Below are 27,790 nucleotides of genomic sequence, written 5' to 3'. Positions count from 1 at the left end.
GCTGGAATGTGACGCTAAAGCTCGCTCCTGAGTGAAGTCTCGCGGAGTAAAACACCGGCCATTTTTCTCCATGTATAGCAGGACACTTCGTGCTTGGTTGGTGTAACCGAGAGTGTTGCGATCACTTTGATAAGCCTACAAGTTTGGGCAAGTTTAATTTTGTTGTCCAAGCATCCTAATTTACAACAGACCGGACACAAACCATGTTTGTGTTTACCGCTGCAAAGTTTTTTCGCTGACATCCTTGTCCGGATAGATGCTTGTCTAAACTGTCGTACAAATGGAAATGGTGCCTAGCGAGGAGAACCAGTTCGTACCCAAAGAGGTGAGGACCCTGCCCCGGTTGGAGAATCAACCTCTGAAAGTCACCCTTGTATTCCACGCTCATTAATAATAGCAACACTTTTGCACCACTTTGGGAGTTTGTGATCTTGGTGTATCATTTAGAGGCTAGCTGCTAACCGTTAGCTACACTAGACGGCCTATCATGACATGGCTAACTAACGTAAAAGCTAACATCGGTAAAGCGGCTCAGACAAAGTGTTTTTATGACCGTACCTTAAGCTTTAGCGTAATTATAATTCAGTTATTTTGCGTTAACATGTCCTGTTTTCACAATATAAACCGTATACATTTCTTAAATGTTAACCTCAAAACAAAGACGATATTGTCAACATTACTTAGCCAACTTGCAAGTAACATTAGCTTGAACAAGCGTCGTTAGCTTTGTACGGCTGGATAATTGCAACACAGCTAGATGTTATTGAAGTTATATGTAAATACCTACATCCTTGGAGCTGACTGACATTGTTAAAGCAACGTTTACCCCTAATGTTAGCTTCTTAATAATGTATACGTTGACCCCTTCTGGCCCGTGTTTGCAGATTGTTTTGAACAGAACTTGTAGCTTTACTGGGAAGTCAACGTTAGCTGGTCAGATTTGCAAGCTAGCTACTTGCTAACGTTACTACTGAAGACGCAGGTGTTTTTATTTGTTCCTTATGTTTGAATACACATGTCTCCCGTTTAGTATTTTGGCAACCACGAACGAAGAACGCCATTCGTCACAATGTTTAAGTAATTTAGCATTTGCTTGTTTGGCTCAATGTTTCGCACAACATTCTAGCGTTTCATTAAACGATTATATATTAAGCTACATTTGACTACGTTGTCATGTTTTTTCAACATGTAGCAATGTAATCGTGTATACAGCTTCTGTAAACACCACTAATCGTTAACATTACTAGATTGTTTTGGTACTGACATGTCTGCTAAGGATAACTGTGATATTGTCATAAACGTCCGCGATGGTAGTCATATTCATTTGTTATTTTGTGCTCACGTACATCTACTAAAAGTTAATAAATTATGGGTGTTTTTGTATTGGCACCGTGGCTGCATTTACGTCAGCTGAAGAGTAATACGTCAAACATAGGACGTCACTCGTTGACATTAGGGCTATGTGTAAAATTGCATCTGATCATGCAGCAATGTAATTCATAGATGTAGTGTAGCTTGAGGCTGTACAGCGTATTAATGTGTCATACATCTATTCAAATAAATAAAACAATTACACTTAAACACGGATGAATTCAGCTAGAAAGGAGGAAACGGGTTTATTTACGCAGCATTTTGGCAGCAGGAAGAAATGTCTTTGTCCTTCAGATTGTAGTACTTAAAAATCCCATTTAACTGCTGAAAAAACAATTTAAGATGGAGAATGGTTGGTGTTATTATTATGTTATTAAAAAGTTCCGCTCCACTGATTCCACAGTTCACTTAAACCAAGTAAAGTTTCTCTTCCAGTATTAGTCCTGTTGTTGAAATCATTTGCAACAACAAGGTTACAAATGATTGACTAATGTTGTGGAACAAGACATGAGCTCAAGTTTAGGTAATTTAAGCTGCAGTTTGGTGTTGAAAGTGGATGAGAGCAGTGGTGTGTTGTTCTGGGAAACCAGAAGACACTCAGTGCTTTCTGTTGATGCCAAATTAAATGAAACATTTGTGAAGAGAGACGCCCAGTAAATATTCCCCAGTCATATAATCACAAACAAAATCACATTCCTGTCACATTTATGACAGGTGGCTACTGAATGGCTTTGTGTTTGTGATCAAAGCCAAACGTTTGGAAGTAATACTGGCATATCCATGCTCTGTCATTTCAAGAACACCATTATTTATTATTATGAAGGACTTTATTCATGATTAAATATGTATTATTCACAACAAGCCAATACAAACTGGCCGTGAACATGTGATGTTTGTCTCAATTATTAAAATATATTTTGTTACTGCCACTGGAGTATCCTTATGTTTTAGTTTCAAATATTTACATTATGTTTGTACTTTGTCGATACTTATTTTTTCATTGAAAGGTAAAGCAATTATGCATAAAACCTGCTTAATAGTTTTCACCATTCTAAAAACTATTGGATTTTAGGCAGCTGATACATTTTATTGAGCCAGTTTCAAAAAATGTCATAAAAAAAAAAAGAAAGTTGTATCCGTAACATATTTTAGGTGAAAAATGTTAATTGTCAATGTGCTCCCATACATTTACCAGCAGATCATGCCAATACATACAAAGAGAATCTTCTAATTTGGTGGCTGGCTTCTTCACTTGTTGAAATTATTTAATTGATGCTGGCATTTACCAACATTATAGCCTGTCATCATTTGTTTTGTCCATTTAGAATCAGTCACAGCTATAAATAAATACTGTCTGTGCTTCGCATTGCCCGGGGCTTCATGTCAGCACCTTGTGATTATATTCACGGTAAACATAACCTTTAATCTCATAATACACTACTGTGTTGTTCGCTGCTCCTACTTTATAGGACCTGTCAATCAGCCTTTGCCAAGATCACAAAGAGGATGCAAAAACTTGTGTAACGTGAATAAATCACAGGCAAAGTTGTTGATATGTTGGTGTAAGCCTTCAAGGCAGTCTGTTTTTGAAGGCAATCAGACATGTTTGACAACTTATTTCCTTGATGTGTTTCTTTTAAATTGTTCTTCCCCCTAACTATCTCTATATATCTTTAGGGTGCGTTTTGGATTTGCAGACAGAGTATTTTTGATGAGATAAAGAGGATGTCTCAGGTAGCCATGGCTTGTGTGTTGAGTGGTAGAGAGATAACGAATGGTGTGAAATAAATGCATGAAGCAGCATCGTGATGACATTGTTCACCAGGAGTCACAAACAAAAGATTTATAAATATAAGAAACTTGCACCTTACTAGAGTTTGTGTTCTATGAAAGACCAATTTCTGGAAAATAATTATATATTTAAAAATGTAAATACCCCTTTCAACATAACAATACTTTGGTACAGATACCAGAGGGATATTTTTGTATTCCTCATGTTTGTATCAAAAATAAACCCCAAACGGCCCCAGTACAACTGTATTAAATATTGTCTGAAGCAAAGATATGATGATATTATGCAATGACAGCATTGTAATTTAAATCACGCAGTATCTAATCCAGTAAAAGTATACAAGATTAAGAAGACAGCATTTTCACCAGAATTTCATTTAACCCTATCAGTGTTTCCCCTAGGTTTACTGCTTTATATTTTGAAATCCTCTGGAGCAGAGAGAGGAACTGTGGATTATTGTTATTGATTAATGCATCAGTGTTTCTTAGGGTCAAAAACACTAAACTCGCAACTGAAAATGAAAGCGTTTAGTTTATTTAATAATAGAGCACATGTTCAATGTGAAAAGTGACAGTAGAAACAGAAAGAAAAAAATTATAATTTTTTTTTTTTTTTTAAAACACCTTGAATTTCAGGGGGGGCGCGGGGCTCCGTTGCCCCTCTAAGACAATGGTAGGGGAAACACTGGGGTTGATGTGGTTGTGATTCCCTCTCTGTTATTTTTTGTGGATTATATTTTGGAATTCCTTCATTAGATAGTACATCCAAAGATAGACAAAAATGGCAAGGTCATATTATAACCCGGGTCCCTGCTAAGGACTCAGCCTTAACTCTTATTCTATCTCTTCATTATGCCTTCGTTCAGTCATTTTAAATACCAAATGCTCACCAATACACGAGGCTAAAGAAACTGACAGCAATTGCATGGCCGGTTTTATTATAACAGAATGTGAACAGTTTTGGAGAAAATTAACAATCTGTCATTGTTTTTCTGTTTTAAGATTTGTAAGTTAAGATCTGTGACTGGGCTTGTCCAGTCATGTGTAGGTGTGGTATATTTAGACAAGAAAAGCACATTTAAGCTTCTTTTGCAAAGCTGTCACTTTTGGGGAAAAGCTGTTTTGTTGTAAGGAAAATAGCTTTTTCTTCTGTAATCGCAAGTTATAACCATAAATGGATAGTTATAGTAACATATTGCTAGCATACTATAATACTAACTTAAAGTAATTAAATAGATTTAGAATAATATTTAACATTTAGTTTTAAGTTGTTTTCTGCATAACTCATTGTTGATGCATTGAATACCCAGTATAAGCTTTACTTCTAAGCTTCTAAATTGTTACATTTGTTCTTAACACAAGTAACCACAAGGAACTTTCTCTAAAAATGTGGTACAGAACATTTGTATTGAAATCAGGAACTTGGTTATGGTTAGGAATACAGTTCTCTATTTCTTACCCCCTTGCCAGCGATTCTCTCTCTAGTTTAGCATACTCAGCCTGGTTGTTGGCCTGGAAATAACCTCGATTTTATGGGGCCAGAAAAACTGTGAAATAGTACCCGTTAGCCGCTAAGTGGAAACGCAACCAAAAACGGGCCCCGCACAGCTCAGCACGCTTAAAGCGAGCTCCGCGCTGTAGTGGAAATGCGCCATTAGAAGTGTCTTTACTGCGGCATGACATGAGAAGGAGTTTTTATTTTCTGTACTGGCTTGTTTCTAATGAAGACATTAGTCGAATAGCCTTACTAACCGTTTGTTTTAAAGCTTAGCTTTTCACCAGTACATGGTGTTTGCAACACAAAAATACAGAAAGGAGATTTTGCCAACACATCATGTTAATCATTTCCGCCATTCTTGATTTTCAGATCCAAAATGCAGCTGAGGAGCCCAGAGTGCTGTGCATCATTCAGGACATCACCAGCGCAAAGACGGTCAACGAGAGGCTGACCCTGAATCTGCCGGCTTCCACCACCCTCTCCAAACTCTATGATGATGTTGCCCACAAAGCGGGATATGTGAAAGCCACTTTTGACCTTGCCTGGGGAAATACGCAGGACATGGTTAGGACATTCATTAATCTAGACTAGAGTCACTTTTGTCTGCCAACATATGTGAACGGTTTATAACAGTAATACTGGATTACAACTGGGCTGTAGGACAAAGTTCTGTGATTACCCTCAGAGGAAAAGGTCGCGTCTGGATAAAAGTTGCACTTTAGTGTGGCAGAGAAAATAAGAGGGAACATTGTACCTATTTATTGTTTGTCAGGAAGCCAGCAACACAAACTTTGAATAGTTGACTGGATGTGAAGTATGCATTTGTTTGGTAATATGCACAACATTGTTAAAAGGGGACAGCATGATCTGGCTGTGTTCATAGCTTTTTCTGCAGACGCAAATCTTGGTTTAGTGCAGCAGTTGAGCCTCATGATAATGGCTCCCTGTCTCTACTTACAGTTCACATATCTTCCACTTATAAGAAGTTTATATTAGGACTCATTACCCCTGCTGCAATGGGAGGGTCGTGTCACCTCACCATGAACTCAGTGAAGCTGATAGAAAAACCCAACAGCGTTTATAGTTTTAATAATCTATGCTATCAGTGTTCAAAAATGGATTTTGCCATACTATTAATAATAATCCTTATATTTATTATAGCGCTTTATCAAAGACTCTCAAAGCGCTTTACAAATACAGATCATACATGTAATGGTCATTTACTGTGGACAATACCCACAGGAGCAAATTCGGGTGAAGTGTCTTGCCCAAGGACACAACGGCCTGACGCAAGACTATTGTTCTCTGATACAAAGTATAAAGTCAATAAGAATGGCATTTCTAAAAGTGAGTACTTTAATATGCATGGACACATTCTTAGTGTCCCTCCTCGGTGTTAACTATGAGTTTGTCCCCGTTTGTTTACATACTACTCCTGCCTAATCATAGCCTAATCTTGCTGCGGACCCAGGCCAAAGCCCAGGTGCTGTGTCTGTTGTTATCTCACTGAGTAGGTCAGTGGATTAAGCTCCTGTATGCTTCCACTGCAACACTTTGCCTGCTCTCAGTTTGCTCAGGAGAAAGACAGAAAGTATTGCATAAAAGCATTTCTCACATGTTGGCTTCAGGCTACTTTCCTTGTACGAACCGATACAGGGAATCTGCTGAAAATGAGTTCAGGGAGACTCTTAGTCCTGTGAGTTCATGGAGTTTGTAGACTAGCTTTGGATGTTCTGGGGCTGTTCTGTATTTTCCAGGGATTGTTTTAATTACATTTGAGTTTTTACTCTTCCCCCTCTAGGCACCACTGGATCACAGCAGTGAGATGTCCCTCTCAGATTTTGGGTTTGAGCCTGGCAATAAGAGGAATTTCCTCCAGCTCACGGACAAAGATGGAGAGCAGCCCCAGATTGCATCGGTGAGTGGTACACTATCAACAAGATGTGTTCTAGAATTTATATGGTATATCCTACTAAAATAGTCTCTCTCTGACTGTTTACGTGCACAGGAAGAGTCAGGAACTGCAGATAGCAGCGGGCTGGATGACAGTTCCCAGGATCGATTCATCGGGCCCTTACCGAGAGACAGCACTGCAGGCTGCAGCGGAGACTACAGCAGCCCCTCTTACTCCTACTCCTCCATCCTCAACAAATCAGACACAGGTGAGGCTCAGTCGCCTGTTCAATATGTGACCTCGCTCTCTTCATACAAACCTGACTGTCCTCTTACTACTCGTCTCCCCCTCCCTCCCTGCTGTAGGTTACGTGGGCCTGGTCAACCAAGCTATGACCTGCTATTTGAACAGTCTTCTACAAACCCTGTACATGACCCCCGAGTTCAGAAATGCTCTCTACAAGTAAGGATCTACTTCTAGGTATCTTTTGCGGCTTTCACACCAGCGCTTTTCCCGTTCTAGCTCCGTGCTAGAGCTTTTCTGGTTCAGCTCCGGTTTCCCTTTTCTGCTCCTGCTTTGTTCACACCACACAGAGCCGGGGTGGTACTGCGTCATTGCCTCATCATTTGCGTCATGACGTGACCGTTTACGCGCCTGCTTCATAAAAGCCAAACTGCGTGGAAATCTCTCACACATCCTTCTTTATTTTTTTCAATTTGTTGCCAATCTGTTCAGTGCTACGGTCATAACCAGCGGTTGCCATCTCTCGCTGCAATTGTTGCAGAATAGCTTTGGACCGCGTGTTCCCCTCCAGCTTCCTCTGTACCTCTTCGGAAGACCAGATTGCCACTAGGTAGCTGGTCTTTTCAGTGGACCACTGCTGCTTATTAAGTTTGAGGTTTTCCATCGTTGTGTACAAACTGGATAAAACGCGGGCATTTTGTTGTTGTTCAGGAGGTTTATCCTGCCCCTGCCCCCGCCCCCGCCTCGACGTAAGAGAGACGTAAGCGGCGCAGCCTCTTAGCTCCGGAATCTTGCTTCTAGACCGACAATTTTTTGGAGCTGGAAACGAACCGGATTCCAGAGCTAAGAGGCGGCGCCGCTGCGGTGTGAAGAGGAAAAACCGGTACTTTTCAGGCTCTAGCTCCGAGCCGGCCCTGAAAACGCATTGGTGTGAAAGGGGCATATGTGAAGTTTTATCTACAAAGAACTACTTTTGGTATGATTTTAACTTCTGTTTAACCTTCAGCTGGGAGTTTGAGGAGAGTGAGGAGGATCCAGTCACCAGTATACCCCACCAGCTGCAGAGGCTGTTTATTCTGCTGCAGACGAGTAAGAAACGAGCGATCGAGACCACCGATGTGACGCGGAGCTTCGGCTGGGACAGCAGCGAGGGTGAGCCTTTTAACTCCCCTGTGACTAGAGTCACATGGCTCGTGTGCGTGTAAAAGGAGAGACCTTGTGCCTCTGCATCTGTAAACTCAATTACACTTATGTCTTTCAGCTTGGCAGCAGCATGACGTCCAGGAGCTGTGCAGGGTCATGTTCGATGCCCTGGAGCAAAAGTGGAAGCAGACCGAGCAGGTAGGAGAACGCAAGACGTTTTCCTAGACTTCTGACAACAACAAGTTCAGCAGCCAATTTTAAGGGCTGGAAACAAAAGAGCCACTGTGGGAGAAGGGAAATGGGCCAGTAAGCCCCTGGGTTAGCTGTGTCTTATCTCGGGAGCAAATTATAAACTGCGAACACTTAATCCAGTGTGCCTGTTCTGTACACATGAGATGCTTGTTGGCACAGAATAGATGCATGTGATAAAAAAACGACAGCAAACGTAAATAACAAACTGCTGCAATGGATTTGAATATTTGTACAGCTTACTTTGCAGAAGTTAACACTTAAAGTAAACATTTGAACTGATAAACAATGAACAGTTAATAGTAAAACTGTTGAACAAATGCATCCCCCATTTTTATCCAAATCTATGTAAGGAATAAAAACAGTTTCCAGCATTGGATCCAAGGAAGTTGAGCCTTGAGATTTCTCTGATAACCTGAGTCTGAGTTGTCTTATAATGACCACTCTACAAATAATTTGGTAACAACAAGTTTCCACATGTATTTTCTTGTATTTTACCAAACGTAGCTCTACTTAGATTATTACAGGAGTGGGCTAAGTTATTAATAAAGTAATTGTATTCAATATATCTCTTGTTCCATCCATCCTAGGCCATCCATGCATTTTGGATGCTTGGTAGTGTCACACAGAAATAATTGGCTGCTTTTATGAGAGGGAGTGTAGAAGTATGATAACCTTTTGAAGCCCAAACACATGCTGTATTGTTGGTATTGAAACGTGGCTGAGAAGGCCTGACTGTCATGCCTCATATCCTCAGGCGGACCTGATCAACCAGCTGTACCAGGGGAAGCTGAAGGATTACGTGCGCTGTCTGGAGTGTGGCTATGAGAGCTGGAGGATTGATACTTACCTGGACATCCCTCTAGTGATCCGACCCTTCGGAGCCAGCCAGGCCTACAGCAGTGTGGTGCGTCATCTCGCCACATTTCATCATTTTAAACCTTTCGCTCATTGGCAGCAAAGGCTCAAACAAACAGTCTTTGGTTTTCACATTTGGATCAAACCTGTTTAAATTCTGTGCTTTTCTGAAGCACCTTTTTAGTACAGTTTTTTGATCATTTAATATTTTAATCTTTTATCAAAATGGAACATCTTTTCTGCTACAGGAAGAAGCTTTGCATGCGTTCATGCAACCAGAAACTCTTGACGGGCCCAACCAGTACTTCTGTGAACGGTGCAAAAAGAAATGTGACGCCCGGAAGGTGAGCTCACTGAAAATGTGACATGGGAGTTCTGCTCTACGTGAAGACAAGAGTCCCGTTAGTAACCTGCCTGAATCTTTAATAAATGCTTCTCCACACAGGGTCTGAGATTTCTGCACTTCCCCTACCTGCTGACACTCCAGCTGAAGCGCTTTGACTTTGACTACACCACTATGCACCGCATTAAGCTGAATGACCGCATGGCTTTCCCCGAGGAGCTTGACATGAGTCCATTCATCGATGTGGAAGATGAGGTGAGAGGAGCAGAAATGGCAGTATCTCCTTTTATCCCTTCTTCTGATTTACATTGTATCAATACCCTTACATCAGTGTTTCTCAAACTTTTTCATACCAAGGACCACTTAACCAATAAAAAAACACTTGCGGACCACCTAACTCCACAAATATCCAAAAACACATCGTTTTTTACAAATCGCCTGAAAATTGTACAAACAAGTGGCAACATGTGTGAAGAAGGTGCTTATCTGGGCTATATCATGCAATCAAAGTGAAACTTAAGCTCGTTCCATTGCGGAGATATTCCCGCGAGAGTGCGAAAAACTTAAATCAATTAATTTATTTCAAATGTGAAATGTTACCAATATACTCACGGACCACTAGGGGGCGCTCACGGACTACCAGTGGTCCGCGGACCACACTTTGAGAAGCACTGCTACATGGTTGTCCTTCTGTCGTTTATTAATCAGCAATAATTTGTTGTGATTTTAAGCTATGGCTGGAAAAAGAAAGAAATATCCCACACTCCACTTTGTTAAGATGATCGCAGTAACTAATAAAGCAGAAGATTTTCCATCATAATCCATTGGGATAACTAACAGTCAGGTTACTATAGGAATTGTTACCCTCTCAACACCATTATATCTGGTTGTGAGTGAACACTATATGACACACCTTGATCATTTTTATTGGTGTTGTTTCTTATAGTGGTTCTGTAAAAGGGCGTGATAATTAAACAATAAACAAACACCATTTGGCCCACGAAGGCAACACCAGATGTGTTACAGGTGTATTCTTTTGTTCATGTGGATCTAAGAGCATATGACACATTTGAACCCTTCTCAATTATTGTTTTTGAAACGGCCTCCTCTCTAGAAGTCGCCTCAGACCGAGAGCTGCACTGACAGCGGAGCAGAGAATGAAGGCAGTTGCCACAGCGACCAGATGAGCAACGATTTTTCCACAGAAGATTGTGTAGACGAGGGCATCTGCCTGGACAGCACCGGCAGCACGGAGAGGGTGCTGAAGCCAAAGGTAATCATCTGGATCGCTCAATAGAAGGACTGCAGATGGAAATGAGCTATTGGCTAACATCTAGCATCTAGCATAAAACACCTCTTCTCTTGTTTGTGAGTTTAATGTATTTGTGTGCATGGTCCTTGTTTGAATAAATACTTAAACTACAGATATATTTTGGATTGTCGTTGTGTTGAATACCCTTGATTAGTTAGCTGTGTGTTAAAAGGCAAAAGTAGGGAGTCCTGTTCAAGTTTCTCTTGCCCCAATTCAGTCCTTATTATTGGGTTTCTGCGGATACAGAGTCTTATCTAATCCTTATCCTACTTATTTAACCTGGTCACTGCGCGCTCCACGTGATGACCAAGCCAACATGTTGCAGGTCATGGTGGTTGAGTTGCATAAAATGTTATTACAAGCTGTATCCTGTTTATTGTGCATGCTTGCATCATGTGTACATATATAGCATATCATTAGCTATTAATTATCCATGGTGAATGTCCCTGGCGTTTTCAAAAGTTCTCCGGAATGTCTTCTTTCTAAACGATACAATTTTCTCTGTCTATTTTCAGAACACGCTGACCTTTGAGCTGTTCTCCGTCATGGTCCACTCTGGGAGCGCTGCGGGTGGCCACTACTACGCCTGCATCAAATCCTTCACTGATGGCCAGTGGTACAGTTTCAATGATCAGCACGTTAGCAAGGTCAGCCTCAGCGCTTCAGCTACCTGTTTGGTCCATTCAGCACTTAAATGTCGGGCAGTTTGACTCATCAGACTGTATCAGTGTTAGCTCATCAGTTTGTACTACACTTGGAATTGTTGGAAACTTCATTTCGATCTCTCTGTCTGTAAACAAAAACTGAGTAAGATTGACATTAAAGTTGACTTTGACTTTTGACACTTAGCATCTTCTACTTGTCATTAACAAAGTAGTATCTATGAAATCATGCAGTATGCTTCTGTTTGACAGATCACTCTAGATGATATCAGGAAGACATATGGGGGCTCCTCAGGGAGCAGAGGCTATTACTCCAGTGCCTTTGCGAGGTGAGTTGTCTCCCATATCTGCCTCCAACACCAAATCATATCACATGACATCACATGCTTACAGTGCACTGGGTTGGGGAATACAATAATCAGGAAAATCAAGATGTGCCCATTTATCAAATCAAATCAAGTTTTATTTATATAGCACATTTTTAAAACGATTTTTGGTCGAGCCAAAGTGCTATACATATAATAATGACCTTACAGTAAGGACACTATACAGTAAATGCAGAATAAAATGCACAGTTTGTGCAGAATATCAGTATGAGAAAACAACACCCTCTGACCTTAGACCCTCACATCGTACAAGGAAAAACTTCCGGATTTATTCTTTGTTAATTATCTCATGTATTTTAAAAGCAATATGAAGCTTTTCAAAGAGCTGAGAGAACTACATTTCTACATCACATGCAATCATTATCAAGACATCTTACATCTTTTTTTTTCTCCTAACAGTTCTACAAATGCATATATGCTGATTTATAGATTGAAAGATGCCTCAAAGAATGCAAGTAAGACATCTTTTTTTTTCAATCTGCTTTGGTTCAGACCAACATAATTGTGCCTTCATGGTAATGTTAGAGGCAATGCCATTCTGTGATGAATTGGGTCATTTAGTGCTATTATGTTAACTGTAGTGACAGTTTTGATCAGCCCTCATATTGAATGAGCCAACAGCTTGAGCTATTGTCCTGAAATGTGCATCACATCAGTAGAAATCACACGGTGTTCATAGGTTATTTTAATATCTTGATGATTATCTAACTGTTTATTTGACTATGGTTTGCCCTTGGTGTGCTGCTCCTAGAATTAGTGTGCAGTTCTAAAGTGTATCCTGTCTGTCCTGTCTGCAGAGTATTTCGATGCGGAGGACTTCCCAGAGCACGTAAAGAGTTTGGTTCAGAAGGAGAAAGAATCTGAAGAGCAAGAAAAGCGACAGAGGGAGATCGAACGCAACACTTGCAAGGTACCTTTTTTAGATCAGTTTAATATCTGTTGTATGTGTCTGAATGAGGATTCTCTATTAAAACAAGTTGAACTCTTATCGCTCTCTTCCATTTTATCTCCAGATAAAGCTTTTCTGCATGCGTCCTGTGAAGACGATGATGGAGAGCAAGCTGGAAGTACACAAGGACAAAACTCTCAGAGAAGCAACAGAAATGGCCTACAAGGTTTAACGACCACCTGACTTTGCAACAACTCGACCTCTGAGTGTTAAATATCGGAAAGGTATTATTGTGTAGTAATACTGTACGTGTTCTGTGCTTCAGCTGATGGAGCTGGATGGAGCTGTGCCTCTGGACTGCTGCCGCCTGGTGAAGTACGACGAGTTCCACGAGTACCTGGAGCGCTCCTACGAAGGGGAGGAGGACACACCCATGGGCATGCTGCTCGGAGGAGTCAAGTCCTCGTATATGTTCGACCTGCTGCTGGAGATCCGCAAACCAGAGCAAGTGTTCCAGCCTTACAAACCTGGAGGTCAGTACAGCTACGTTTTATTCATACTTGTTTTTTCATAGCCAGTGCCGCAAAGGTCCTTTTGTGAAGTATGAGACCAATAAATCATGAATGATTATATACAACTCTGAGGGAAAGGAGCAAATAGACTATACACTAGTAATGGATGTAGATGTGTCAGAATACCAAGCTATATATTTGCTTTATTTCCTTGTGACTGTGTTTTATGATTTTCTGCAGAGGTGATGGTGAAGGTTCACGTTGTGGATCTGAAGACTGAGAGCATCGCAACTCCAATCAGTGTCCGGGCCTACTTGAACCAGTCGATCACTGAATTCAAACTGCTTATTGCACAGGTTTCCTTCTCTCCTCAGTTTCTACACCACATCTTCTCCTCATTCCTCAACGTTCTGTTTTAATCATCAGCACAGAAAACTGTAAAGAGTGAAAATGTGACTGAAGACTTGTTTGTTTCTCCAGGCTACCGGGCTATCTGCAGAAGCCATGCGTGTCGTCCTGGAGCGTTGCTATAACGACCTTCGGCTCCTGTATGTTCCAAACAAGACACTGAAAGCTGAAGGGTTTTTCAGGAGCAACAAGGTCACGACATGTTTTATTAGATTTCATTTCAATCTATGAGCTGTTGTGGGTTTTTTCCCCATTGTGTTCCCATCTTCCACACTAGATTCTCAAACTAAAACAAAAAACAATACAACAAAAATAATACTAAAGTATGTCTTGCAGATCTAATTTCACACATTTTGCTAATTTTTCTTTATAATTTTGCCAAATACCAGTGCCAGTTATGTATCAACAAATCGACTTAAGCACTTTTGAGTTTTAACCTGTGTTTCAATTTGTTTTTCCACAGGTTTTTGTAGAGAGCTCCGAGTCGACGGATCATCAGGTTGCTTTCACTGACTCGCTCCTGTGGAAACTGTTGGATCGTCACGGAAACACGATCCGGCTCTTGGTCTCACTGCCTGAGCAGTCTCCTGGTACCTTGGCCAACAGGACTCCTTGTCAAAGAGAAGGAGCTGACTCTGATGTACCCTTAGAGGGTTCAAAGGGTGACAGAAAATCAGGAGAGGCGATCCTGGAGGAGAGCACAGATAAGTTAAAGAGTCTGTCTCTGCAGCCGCAGGGCTCCAGCACCAGCGACAGCCAGAAAAGCTCTGACTTTGAACATATCGAGTCCCCGAGCCAGGAGGCTGACTCAAACTCTTCGCTCTGTGTGGCTGCAGACAACAGGGAGCTAGAGAACCGGATCAGGGCCGGGGGCAGCAGCGGCGCCTCCTCGGACCCCGACAACAACTTTGCCTCCGAGGAGCGCTCGGACTCTGAGGTGAACAACGACCGCAGCACCAGCTCGGTGGACAGCGACATCCTGAGCTCCAGCCACAGCAGTGACACTCTGTGCAATGCGGACAGCGGGCCCATACAGCTGGCCAACGGCTTGGACTCTCACAGCATCACAAGCAGCCGCCGCTCCAAAGCCCACGAGGGCAAGAAGGAGACCTGGGACACGGCTGAAGAAGACTCAGGGACGGACAGCGAGTACGACGACAACGGGAAGATCAAGGCAGAGGCTCAGTACCTGTTCTTCAGAGCAGAGCCGTGTTCTCCGGAGGACGCCACGTCGGATGCACAAAAATGTATGGACTTTCTATTTATTGTGCAGTTTAAAGGAATAACAGAAAAGATGTACTCGAGTGCAATTTGCTATTTAAGACCGGCAAGTCCAAAATAAGCCATGCAGAAATTAAAACCTTAAAATCAAGAAGGTTCTGTAAATTAGTACGGTTTGAAAGAAAAAATCTATATGGTTTCACAAGGAACATACCATTTGAATTTTACATTTTCCTATCAGAAAAGATACACAAATGTTTTGTGTATACTGTCAATTGTAGTTCTTAGAAATATTTAGAATCAGAAAAAATCTGAATTGGCATGTCACAAAATCGATCAGGAAATGTGCAGTCTGTGCATCTCTAGCTGACACAATAACATGCGTATTCCTTCATCAAGAGGGCAGAACATCGGACCAAATGTTTCATTTATTTTGTTTCTTTTTATCTACTTCAGGTGTAGTTGTTCACGTGGACAAGAGAATAACATTAGCAGCATTCAAACAGAACATGGAGCCCTACGTGGGAGTCGCCTCCACTCAGTTCAAGGTGTTCCGGGTGTACGCCAACAACCAGGAGTTCGAGAGTGTACGGCTCAATGAAACACTCTCATCGTTCTCTGACGATAACAAGGTCAGGATCCCATCCAGAATTGATTTGCCAATTTTAAGTATGTTTGAGTTTCAGTGAGCCAATACATGACTTAACTTTACATTTCATCGCTTCCCGTAGATAACTATTCGACTAGGGAGAGCACTGAAAAAGGGTGAATACAGAGTGAAAGTGTATCAGCTACTAGTGAATGAAACGGAGGTAAGAGTTGTTTCTCTCCCTGTGCTAAAAAAGATAGTGACTGATCAATTACTGTCACACATATTGCAAATGTATCCATGTCTCTGTTTCCAGCCGTGTAAGTTCCTGGTGGACACGGTGTTCGCCAAGGGCATGACGGTCAGGCAGTCCAAAGAGGAGCTGCTCCCTCAGCTAAAAGAGCACTGCAAGCTCGACCTAAGCATCGAGAGGTGAGACTTTGTCATAGTTTTCTTTTTATATAAATGTGTTATAACAAAGTGTAGGTGTTCTTACCGAACAATGTGTGTGTCTGTGTGCCTAGTGTCCGTCTCAGGAAAAAGACCTGGAAGAACCCAGGCACGGTGTTTCTGGACTACCACGTCTATGAAGAGGACATCAGCATCTCCTCCAACTGGGAGGTCTTCCTGGAAGTTCTCAATGGTAACACTCAATCTGCAGTTTGGTTTAACCACAGTTCAATGGGTTAATTAAGCAATAATACGCAATAATACTCATTATGGGTAAAAGAATCCCCGACAGGCAGATCAAAAATAGTCGTTTGAACTATAACTAGCGTTTTTGTGGACCTTTTTGATTACAGATTTGAAAACATCGTTGCTTGCTTTAAAAGTAGCACAATTCATTGTGTCAAACCTTGGAAAGTATCTAGATATCCCTGCCCTAATGCAAAAGTAACTGCACACTGAATATGTTTTGATGTCTATGTCTGGACCGCTGCGTAAAAATGAGGGTTTCTGCCCCGTTACTTCTCCGCTGTTTTCTTGTTCCAGTCTGAAAAGCAAACTGCAGGCAGTTTGCTTTTCAGACCAACTGTATACAGTTTTTCTCAGACGCGGAGGGATACTGACTTGTTGTGAAAAGTAACTACAATTCTACTCGTGGGATACACTCATTATATCACGGCTAAGAACCAATCAGATTGCTTGATTTGAATTGTCCGTTTTATAACGTGTAATAATAACCACAATTAAATAAAGTTTGTATCTTGAGAAGCTATATTTTGAAGCAGAACTAAAAGTGAGTTCTAATTTGAGAAACTAAACCAATAAAAGGGGAGATGATCTGTTTTTTCGAGACACTCGTGAAAATGTCACAGTGAAGAAAAAATCGCTCAATTATATTGTCATTTGATTTTGGAAACCCATGATTTGAAGCTGCAGATAAAGCTAGTGTCATCCTGCAGGGAAACATGTTCTTTCTCGAGGTGAAACAATGTCCTGTATCGATGGTCTGTCATGATTTGTGTCTCAGATCCGGAGAAGATGAAGTCCATGTCGCAGCTGGCGGTCCTGAGCCGGAGGTGGAGCCCCTCTACTATGAAGCTGGGGCCTTTCCAGGAAGTTATCCTAGAGAGCAGCAATGTGGAAGAACTCAAGCAGAAGGTATGTGTGCTGCTGGATGCTTCTCACAGTTCTTTTTACTTATCCAAGTGTCTGTTATTTAACCATTTAAAACAGTTACAATGATCTTATCCTAGTTAACAAACACTAAAATGCAAGAAATGCGAAACGAAACACGAAAAAATAAATGTCATAATAAGCACTGATTGTTGGTGACGTGTCTGTTCATTTTCACTGCTGTTCACATACAAACTGTAATTTTGCAGTGAGATAATCATGAATCATGCACACTCATTATCACTGAACACCATTACACTTTGAAAATGAAATTGTGACTTTCATTGGCTTTTTCAAACTAATTTCCTTCTTCCGTTTGCAGCTAAGTGAATTAGGCGATATTCCTCTCCAGAACCTGGAGTTTGCAAAGGTATGTGAGATATACATAAATATCATACTTGTAAACAAATGACACTTGTTTTGTTCTTAGTAGGGATGCTCCGATCGATCGGTCAGCGATCGAGATCGGCCGATACTCACTTTCTACCGATCGATCGGTGCTCTCTAAACATGCCGATCGCATGACGTAAAATACATGACACTTTTCTCTGTGTGCGGCAAAACAAGCTCACCAAAATGGCTTCACCGGTCTGGCATTATTTCAAGGTGTCCGAAAAAGACAGTAAAATAGCAGTATGCAACGTGAGTGAAGCAGAATCCTGCAGCTCCGCCCGCCGGACCGGTAAGCGGAGCGAAACACACAAGAGTTATAACACACTTAGCTATTTGATCTACCTCTGGAACAAGCTAAACTAGTCATTATAAATATATTGATTCTTCACTGTCGGGTCACTCATTACTGGATCAGTGAGCTGCATGAGATACTGACAGGCTGTCAGGAGGGGGGGGAGGGAGAGAGGAAAAGAGAGCGCTTCCGCTCATTTCTCCCGTGTTATTCTCCAAAGTTAATGTAAACTTGAATAATGTACATCATTTGAATGTAATAATTAAGTTGTTTGTGGAAGCTCCAGTGAATGAGCCCCATTAACTGAGTTTTAAACATCACTTTAAATAGAAGATTTAAAGTTTAAATCTTCCATTTAGGCCCCGCCCACTCGATCGGATCGGCATCGGCCGATACTGATTCCGGTGATCTGCCCCGAAATTGGCGATCGGAGCATCCCTAGTTCTTAGTGTCCGACCTGTTACTGAGAATATATCCTTCTCCTTTGAACAGGGTAGAGGAACATTTCCCTGTGATATTTCCGTGTTGGAGATCCATCAGGATCTGGACTGGAACCCCAAGGTGTCGACTCTCAACGTGTGGCCTCTGTACATCTGTGACGACGGAGCTGTGGTCTTCTTCAGGTAAAACCATCACAGCACACACTCAAGAACTGACAAGAACTACATGTAAAACCTGGAGTGCAGACTTCTATAAATAAAGGAACATATGTTGTATGTGTTAAATTGGTTTATCTAACCCTTAATATTGATATTATTACAATATACTTTCTATATATTATATACATACAGAATACAATTTGTAAATATTCCTGAAAAAAGCTGAATAAGCTTCTTAAAATATACAATTTCAAACCTTGTAACCTTTTATTTAACCAGGACAGGTGTCATTGAGATTAAAAGTCTCTTTTTCAAGAGAGTCCTGGCCCAAGATAGCACAGTTACAGACTATTTTAAAACACACAATCACAACACAGTCATGCAACAAGTTGAGCCAAAGCATTTACAGCCACAGCGGCTTGTTTCAAGGTCATTGAGAGTCGTTTTGAATCTTTTTAAAGAAACCAGCTCTCTGAGTTTCAGCTCAATTTGCAGCTGGTTCCAAGCCACAGGAGCAGCGTAACTAAACGCCCTCTTCCCCACTTCAGTACCGTCTTTTGGTACAGTTAGAAGAAACAAGTCCTTGGAGCGAAGCCGATAAGATCCTGTGAATTTTCGGTTTATGTAGATCCTTAGATAAGAATGAATTTGTGACTTGGGATGAACATCACTGTGCTCTTTATGCAGGCACAGCTCAGAGGAGCCGATGGAGCTGTCGGACGAGGAGCGCAGTGAGCTGATGAAGAAGGAGAGCAGCCGTCTGCTGAAGACCGGACACCGTGTCAGCTACTCGCCGCGCAAGGAGAAGGCCCTCAAGATCTACCTGGACGGGGGCCCCCCCAAGGACTCGGGGCAGGACTGAGGAGTGAGCCGCGCTCCTCCTATCAGGATGTCCGGCTGCAGCAGCAGAGCCTCCAGGCTGCAGGACTGAGAGTCCGGCCTGATACTTACTTGAACATCAAGCAGCTTTGTGAGGCTAATGAGCTCACACCCTCCACTCTGAGTCCCAGGACTGGTTCAGAAACCCTGTTGTGCACTATAGTGTATTGTACTGTGAAGTTTAAAGGGAAGTACAAAAGCTATTGAATACAGATAAAGAATCAAATACTGTAAACCCAAATCAATTGAACGTGAAAGCTCCAGAGATGTTAGGATTGTGAAACTGAGCTAGAAAGCATCCATCGCGTCTATTTCAGTCTCCTCTCACTCCTCCTCGTCACTGTGTTTCTCTTCCTGTTTCAGGAATAGAGTTGATTCTGATTCATCAGTGACCATCTTGTAAGTCCATATGCTCACATCCCCCGAGCTCTGCTCTTACAGAAATTATTCTTACATGCATCGCTCTCCTTCCTTCAAACAATTAAAAACCAACAGCACACACAACCAAGAACTACTTATCCAGCCTTCCTCCGTCTCACCTCTTCCGGTGAGGCAAACCTCACTCTCTCAGTGACTTTGACAACTTCTTTCACAAGATTTGAAGAATCAAAAAGCAACAATTTAAGAATTTGTAATCCTGAGGTTGATTCTGCTTCTATAAAAGCCGGAGTAATATGTTGATATGGGTTTTCCTGACTGCTGCTCTTTGTGCTTTATAGGACCTTTACCTCTCTTACACCACTTCCACTAGATTGAGTGATGCATAGCGTATTGGTACCTTTTAATACAAAGTTCAATGAAACGGAACCAAGACAACTATGTTAACAATCTCCTTGTCTAGTTTGTCTGTTGTAAATTATTATTTAGCTCCAGGCGTTATCATTCATTTAAGTGTCATGAGGCACCGGGCACACATCTGTTGTCTGTATTAACCTTTAATTAACAAAGTGGATTTCTGTTTTTGTTTTCATCATTTGAACTGGGTGTACATCTCTACTGTGTGTGAGGGAGCTCTCTGTGGGGTTTGACAGAGTGTGAGGTTGTTCTTGGCGCTTCTACCTGCTGCTGCTGCTGCTCTATAGACTGACACCAGAGGGTGCAGAAAGCCGGACTGAAGCTCGGCATCGCGGCCTGATGCTCCTGATGCTGCCACCAGCTATTCACTGTAGAAATGCCAATAACTTTTTTTTTTGTGTTTTTCTTGAGATTTAAATCCTGTGTGAAAATAGTTTAAGATGATTTTAGAAATGAATTGAAAAGATTTTTTTTTCCATAACTGCAGTTTTCTGTAACTGTAAATTAAAAATGGCTCAATTTAACTCACAAATCCTACTCAAATTTTTAGGAATAGGGGTTTTGGTGCTCAATAGACTTTGATTGATCTAAAGGCAAGGGCTGGACAAGCTGCATGTCAAGGGTGCTTCAAACAGAGGTTATGTTTGAGCGGTTTGTAAGTTAACACCACGCACAAGTTCCTAGTACAACGGCTGTACTCGCATCAGTTGTAGCTTGTATTTGTTTCACACCCTCCTGTCGGGATGCTGACATATTGAGTCACATTGTACATGGCAGACACAGAACACATACATGAGGTGTAACACATTAGCTGGAGATACAGGCGTGGACAACAGCTCATTGACAACTCAAAACTTGATTAGGTTATCCAAAATAACACATAAACATGAACACTCAAAATTAAATAAAAGTACTATAACTTTGGATGAGATGATACAGATCTTTGGGCTGATAAGTGATTGTTAAGGAACAGTTATTGCTTTGTCATTTTCATATTTCCACATTTAATAGATGAGAATTCAGAAAAGTACAAATTCACTAATATAAATGTATTCAGACAATACGATTTATTGGTGCTAATACAGGATTTGTTACATTTTCAAACAAGGTCCAAGTCCCGAGTTGACTATAGTTGAATTAGTTTACTTGAATAAGCAGTTGTGTTGAACCAACATCTGATATGTTGACATGCTGTTGCATACGAGATATTGCTTGAAAGACAATTAAAATAAGTTGATAGAAAAGGAAAAAACAAACACAAGAAAAGCACATTACACAATTAATATATATATATATATACATATAGATAGAATATATAACAACGTGGCATGTTGGACACCTGTTGTGCGTACAGTATATGTCGTCACTGCCATATAATAAGTACTTAGCAGATATTGCTAGGATCAAGCAACCAAAACATTTCATCAGGAATGCTAACGGAAAAGGTTTGGTACAAACAACTTCACGGGATTGATATTAGATTTACTCTCAAACAAAACTGAGGTTATGTCAGACATGTACAAGGATGCAAATGAGCATCCAATATGACCAACTGTCTATTTACATGTTAACCTAATACTTTCACAGAGTGCTGAAATACACAAGTATTGCTCAAGGGAGTATTGAAAGCATCACATAATACTAGTATTGCATGCTCCTGTGATACTGTGTTTTTCTTTTACTATTCAGTACACAGTGCATCCTTCTTGGTGCATAGTTAGTTCATTCGTATTGCAAACTGGGTGTATTATTTTGGTCTCAATTGAGAAGATGCAGTGCTGCTAATTCAACATGATATCAGCTGAAATATGTCATACAGATGACAGAAAAAGCTGATGTGAGGTGAATAGTCAACAGAGATGCAGTGTCTAGAAGATGTATTGTGTTACTGTCCATTGAAGGGCTGTGACATTAGATAAGGGTTGAAGTTAAGATGATGCATTAAGTAGTGAGGAATATTATCAACACATGACTGCAAATATAATGATTCCTGTTTTTTGTTAGTACCTTTTTATATCTATCTTTATCCTCAGGTCTAAATAATAGCAAATTAAAAAAATATATATTCCATGCTGTGTATCTTTACCACTTTGGATTAAGCTGGCAAACAGAAAGTGCTCTTTGCAACAAAGCTGTGGAGTCAGTGGGGACCCCAGGGTCAGATGATATAGTCTATCTCTGAGTACAGACTGTCTGTCAGTTCCTCTTCACTCGAGTCCTCTCCTTTAAGGCACATGGACCCTCGCCTGTCGAAAAGCAGAGCACCTCAGTGTAGTATTGGGGATAAAGACATTTAGTAAAATACATATAAAGCTTTAAAGAAATACTTCCCCCGTTTTTAAATGGAGTCATTACACCGTGTGTCCTTTAGATATTGAAGAAAACGTTTATTTCTAGTGCCTCCGCCGTAAATAAAGAATCCAAAAAGGGAGAAAACACTCTTTACTAACTGATGTACAAGCAGGCTGTCTTTAATAACAAAACTATATCAAAACTAAAACTTGTGCAATATAATCTCAAAGTCAAATTTTTTCAGTTGTATAATCACTACTTCCAAAACATAAGCTTTTTCACTAAATGTCATACACTTAAAAAGTCACATTGGAGCAGGTGTGCTGTATGTTTTGAAAGTAGTAACATATGATGATATAAATCAAACTTGGATTGTGCAACACACGTTGTGGAGGTTTTGTAAAAGGATGCTTGATGTAGTTTTGCTGTTGTTGAACGCTGCCCCCATTTACTTTCATTCATACTTTTCTTCAGTTTTTGGATTTGTTATTCACCTTGGAGGCATGGGACAAAAACACAGTTCAAGGTAACACTGGGTGCGTAATTATAAACAAATGATAACTCAGAGGGTGAAGGATTCCTTTAATGTCATTTTGTAATGATTTTATGAGAATAGATTACTCAAAAACAATGATATGCTATTATGTTCTTCACTCACCCCAGATGCTGGCAGTGGAGATTTCCTGCACAGGGGCAATGTTTCCTGGGTCCATCGTCCTGGACGTCCCAGGACAGCAGCTCCAGCAGGTGGTTGGAGGCCCCAAAGCAGCGCTCACGCTCTATGGGCTTGGTCGAGCAGACAGGGAAGAGCAGCGCTGAACACAAGGACAACACACAGATACATGTTGCGAGAGAATGCAGAGAATAGTTTAGCAGCATACAGTGAACAGTGTGCTGAACTGTACCTTTGTGGAAAAGACAGCAGAGGTCCGGGCTGCAGTCGGTCTGATGTTCACAAGTGCTGCCCGCCTCTCCTTTTGTTGCATTCACACTGCACTGACCCCATACACACAGCTGGTCCCCACAGCACTCCTTATCCTTAGTGCAGGACTGAGAGAATAGAGAGAAAATGGTTTAAGCAGAAAGGTCAAAAGCACTCTGCTGACAAAAAGTTATAAAAACCTTAATCAAATTGCTATTTCATGGTGGCATTAATAAATAGGCAATGCGTGAGCACACACATCTTATTCAGGGGGTAACCTTTATATACAAGATGAATGAAAATACCTTAAAAAAGCAAAGAAACTCACAGGTGACAAATGCAAAGTTTTACCACTAGATGGCTCTATATGATGTAGAGAAGCAAGGAAATGGACACAAGGAAAATAAGAAAAAGAAAACATTGATGTACAGACAACATGACAGGAAAATAAAATAACAATTTATAACCGCTAACCGCAGCTGCACCGTACCGCATGCATCAGGGCTATTTTTTTTATAAAGGATTGAAATACAAGTCTTGGATACGCCGGGCAGCTGCATTTGGTGTATAGAAAACATTTTTTCTCTGCAATAATAATTTCAGTCAATCAATGTTTTTAATTTTCCTAACTTTGCATTTACACAGGAATTACCTATACAGTCTATGATATCACCAAACAGCCAAGATGTTAGTATGGTTAATCAAATTATCTTTGCGACACAGGTGTCTTAAAAGTCACAAAGATTAGCTCATGGCATGCGTTTAAAAAGGCTGAAACTCACCCTGTGAATGACAATGATTATCTCTAGCGTGAGGTCTGCTAATTCTTTAAATTAAATATACATGAGATCCGTGGGTCACCTGGTCTCTGATAGCAGTAAGATAAGAACACAACCTTTATGAATTGTTAATTTGGGGATACGGGCGACAGTGTTCTGGTTATTTCCATGCAGAGTTTTCCAGTGCAGCATATTTGACGAGACACAGATCCTGTCCTCTATGTATTTATTATCAATGTACACTGTATCGGTGTTTGGCAGACTGCCAGCATCTTCATCTCTTTGCACTGCTTCTGTCTGCTATATAGTTCATCCAATGAAGGCACTATGAATAAGCAGCAGTAAGGTAGTCTTAAATAAAAACCAATGGCTGACTCTCTAGAGAGAAGACTTTCATTACTGATATTATTTTAGTTGTAGACGTCCTTTGAGAGAGACAGCAGCGGGTAAAGAGGAGCTCATATTTAACCTTGACACATGATGTTCTTTCATGTGCACCTCATAGGACAGAGTGTTCACAAACAACACACTCCGGTTACACTTGTGGACACGCTGCAATGCAGTCCGAGTGAAACCCCAGCCCGCCGGAAGGGACTGTGTGTGTGTGTGTGTGTGTGTGTGTGTGTGTGTGTGTGTGTGTGTGTGTGTGTGTGTGTGTGTGTGTGTGTGTGTGTGTGTGTGTGTGTGTGTGTGTGTGTGTGTGTGTGTGTGTGTGTGTTTGAAAGCAACATTTTAGAGAAAATAAATGCCAAAATAGTGCAGTCGTCCACATAAATGTAACTAAAGTTCACCTACCATATCGGTTGCTTTACAAGGCAGACACTTGGAGTTGTGTGTGTCATGAAGGCAATATCGGTCCTTCCCACAGTCTCCATCAGCACTGCATCCCTAGACACAAGAGAGAGGATTTACTTCTAACTCCAACACATGGAATAACAAGGTTGTCTATGTTTCCATGAACATGAGTGATTTCCTGATGATCTACTCAAATCAATCAATACTCAAATTATGCATTTTATTGTAAAATATGCAAAGCAAATATCCGTCTTAAAATGTGTGCCCACCCATCAGTTTATCATGTGACTCTTTATTGAATATTTAAAGCTGCCACATATTTAAAAGGAGTTTTATTTTTAACTCTTGAAACTGGGACAGACTAGTGTCCCAAAGTACGTACAGGTAAACATAATCCAGTTCTTCTGCCATTAAACAAAGTAAAAAAATGTTTAATACAATAAAAATGTAGACTTGCAATATGCTAAGGTGATGATCCACATCATTATTATTCTGACAAGGTCATTCAGGTAATAGTTTTTATCTGGTGTGTTAAACAAACTCTAAAAATAAAAATGTAAAAGTTATTAAGATGCAATATGGTAACTTGCAGAGGAAGCTTTTCCGTGAAGTGAATTCCCCCAAAAGCCAGTCAGCACTTTGAAAAATGCACTGCATAATTACAGGAACACACTGCACATCCCACACACACTTTTTATCAGCTGGGCATTATCCCAAGTAGATGGCTGTTTAATGATGGCAGACATTAAGACATATTGATAATTTTTTTACTTAAAGATAGATGTGTGTTCTGGTCCATATTATATAAGACCATAGGAAAAACTTACATTATCAATATTGTTCCCCAGGTCACTGAACTGGGCGTCTGTTGTAATGTTGTTCATCTCCTTTGTGAAGATGGGACATCTGTTAGGTTTCATTCACAAAGGGAAACAAGCACAATCTCACTTTTGTTTACTGTTTTTAAACGTACCCGTTCTACTGAGGTGTGGACGGATTCATTATCAGAAGCAGTTTCGTTGTGATGACTTGGAGGAAGGTTATTGGGATGAGGGCTGGAACTGTCACTCTCGTTGTCCTTCTAGAAGAATTGGAGAGATGATCAGATACAGATTTGAGGTAAAATTATGCATTAAGAAGTCACTCCCATATTCTAGCTCTGCTGCTTTTTTTTTAACTGTCTATTCCTCACTAAAAATAGATCTCATTATACCAGCCAACTATGTATACAAATACACAGTTTTGATCTGAAGTGAGCAGTGAAATAATGCCATGTCATGTAAAAACTAGATGCTGACTAACTGTCTGCCTACTTGATGAAACGCATCCTCAGGCTTGTGCTGCAGATCCTCTGGCAGCTGCTCCACTTCCACAAACGTGCTGTCCTGCTCCGTGCCTCCCTGGACCGAATTATCCAGCAGGATGTGACTGATGCCTGAGTTCACTATCTCAGGGAGGATGCCATTGCAGACAGTCGTGAGAGCCAAAACTAGCAGTGCGACTTGCATCCCCATCCTCATCACCATGCTGCTGCTGCGGCTGCTGCGGCTGCTGCTGCTGCTGCACTGTGAGGAGGGTGTGGCTGTGATGCTGAGAATCAGACAGCGCCACAGCTGATATCCGTCACGGAGAGGTCATCACCTCATGCATAACATCTCTTAAACAGGTACCAACTCACAGTAGCTGAAGCTGGTTTAAACTGGAATATATGAAAAAAATCGTTTCTAAATGTAATTAATAAATTAGCCAAAGTGGCTATTTCAGTCAAAAATAAACTTGTGTTCTGAAGTTAAAGCACTGTTTCCAACATGTTCAAATGCTGTGAGAATTAAAAAGAAAATTCACCAATCTCCATTGAATTGCGTAGAAAAATGTTTAAGGAAAAGAAGGAACAAGAAAGAAAAATTAAAGATCTAAAACGTGGACAAACTAAATCACAATTACCATGGGTTAGTGGGGAAATGTGTTTTCTTACTTTTGGTGAACATCTATGCCCTGTGCAATAATACTATTGTAATCGTGCAACACACTGGTTATACGTTTTTATATTGTTTTCATTTTATTGTAATACTATTTATTGAAGTACAACGAACATATTTGACATACTAGTTTGTATTTAAAATGTTTCAATAACTTACAATCGAAGCAACTGGCGTAGACCTACTCCAATTTCCCCCGGGGCTCAACGTATTTCCGAGTCTTAACTAATCTCCTGTAGTTTCACAGCCTGACCTCAAGATGGCGACATTTGCTTTCATGCTAAAGATATTCAGACCAGGGTCTCCATTTTTTGCGCACTCGTTTTCAGATTGTCAATGCTTTTGTCCATGTGCTGCGTGGACTGTAGTTTCTGCTGACACGCTGTAAAATGTGTAATGTGTTGACTGGTCCGGACACGTATGGAGCCCAGGCGCAAACATGAGGAACTACACCTGAAAGGCTAGTGTATTGTATCAGAAATAGGTTTCACTCTTTATATTCCCACTTATTTGGTCTGAGTGAGTCTAAGCTATTTCTTCATACAATTCATAAACATCACGATATTTCAGTTTAATCTCATGAACAGGCTTTTACAAACATGTTAGTAAGGATTTAATAATCTAGTTTTTATTCAGTTTCTAACATTAAAAAGTCAGTTTAAATGAATACAGTCTATGATTAAACCCCATGAATCCAACCTGTTGTGCAAGTAGTCATTTTGTCCTGCAGGCTATCAGCAGACTGCGGGTGGTCGGATGAGTATTGAACTATGCGTTTGGCATGAGGAAGTGTGGATCCTCTGGATGAAAGAGAACTCACAGCAGCCCAGTAGCTGCTCTGCATAGCTGTGCTCAGGGATGTGTCCTGAGCCCCGCCCTCTAACACTGGACCCAGCTGCTCCATAGAGCTGCACAGAAACACTGCTGCCTGCTGTCAGGGACTGAGGACCGACACACTGCTCACACACACACTTCAGGACGGCGTGTGACCAAACACACTGGAAAGAAGGAGAGTTCTAACTGATATATGTGGCAAGTCCTTTTGTTTTACACCTTATTTGTTATGTATTTCCTAA

At 40.9% G+C, this 27,790-nt stretch overlaps 3 protein-coding genes across 6 annotated transcripts in view; 2 read left to right on the top strand and 1 right to left on the bottom strand.

Moving 5' to 3' along the window:
- The first annotated feature begins 280 nt into the window (after positions 1-280).
- usp47 (ubiquitin specific peptidase 47) lies at positions 281-20,471 on the top strand. Of its 2 annotated transcripts, XM_034196991.1 has the most exons (28): positions 281-325; positions 5,030-5,224; positions 6,462-6,578; positions 6,669-6,822; positions 6,920-7,016; positions 7,804-7,949; positions 8,059-8,138; positions 8,947-9,096; positions 9,296-9,391; positions 9,493-9,645; positions 10,505-10,663; positions 11,218-11,349; positions 11,617-11,693; positions 12,150-12,205; positions 12,548-12,660; positions 12,764-12,865; positions 12,965-13,172; positions 13,392-13,507; positions 13,632-13,751; positions 14,023-14,806; positions 15,237-15,412; positions 15,512-15,592; positions 15,686-15,801; positions 15,894-16,012; positions 16,844-16,974; positions 17,312-17,359; positions 18,167-18,297; positions 18,961-20,471. In XM_034196991.1, exons 1-28 carry the CDS (start codon positions 281-283, stop codon positions 19,133-19,135), a joined length of 4,077 nt encoding a protein of 1,358 aa, XP_034052882.1. In that variant the 3' UTR covers positions 19,136-20,471. The 2 variants fall into 2 exon arrangements, with proteins under 2 accessions (XP_034052882.1, XP_034052883.1); XM_034196992.1 differs by lacking the exons at positions 281-325; positions 5,030-5,224 and adding an exon at positions 6,197-6,356 and having other exon boundaries at positions 18,961-19,135.
- A 520-nt stretch (positions 20,472-20,991) lies between these two features.
- On the bottom strand, positions 20,992-27,518 carry dkk3a (dickkopf WNT signaling pathway inhibitor 3a). The gene is made up of 8 exons (XM_034196996.1): positions 27,414-27,518; positions 26,049-26,434; positions 25,709-25,816; positions 25,563-25,622; positions 24,736-24,828; positions 23,145-23,289; positions 22,898-23,054; positions 20,992-22,193 (listed from the first exon to the last, which is right to left on the bottom strand). The coding sequence occupies exons 2-8, from the start codon at positions 26,259-26,261 to the stop codon at positions 22,106-22,108; spliced, it is 864 nt and encodes a 287-aa protein (XP_034052887.1). The 5' UTR covers positions 26,262-26,434; positions 27,414-27,518; the 3' UTR covers positions 20,992-22,105.
- The window catches only part of mical2a (microtubule associated monooxygenase, calponin and LIM domain containing 2a), a 35,486-nt gene continuing 35,173 nt past the window's right edge, over positions 27,478-27,790 (top strand). The window contains exon 1 of one of the 3 annotated variants that reach the window (XM_034196995.1): positions 27,478-27,746. The gene's annotated coding sequence lies outside the window, so the exon portion shown is untranslated. The remainder of the gene's footprint in view (positions 27,747-27,790) is intronic. The other 2 variants (XM_034196993.1, XM_034196994.1) reach the window with 2 other exon arrangements.

The sequence above is a fragment of the Gymnodraco acuticeps genome, unplaced genomic scaffold (assembly GCF_902827175.1).
Source record: "Gymnodraco acuticeps unplaced genomic scaffold, fGymAcu1.1, whole genome shotgun sequence".
In the NCBI taxonomy this organism is placed as follows: Eukaryota; Metazoa; Chordata; class Actinopteri; order Perciformes; family Bathydraconidae; genus Gymnodraco; species Gymnodraco acuticeps.
Note: the sequence above shows the minus strand (reverse complement) of the source record. Positions and strands in the feature narration are given on the sequence as shown.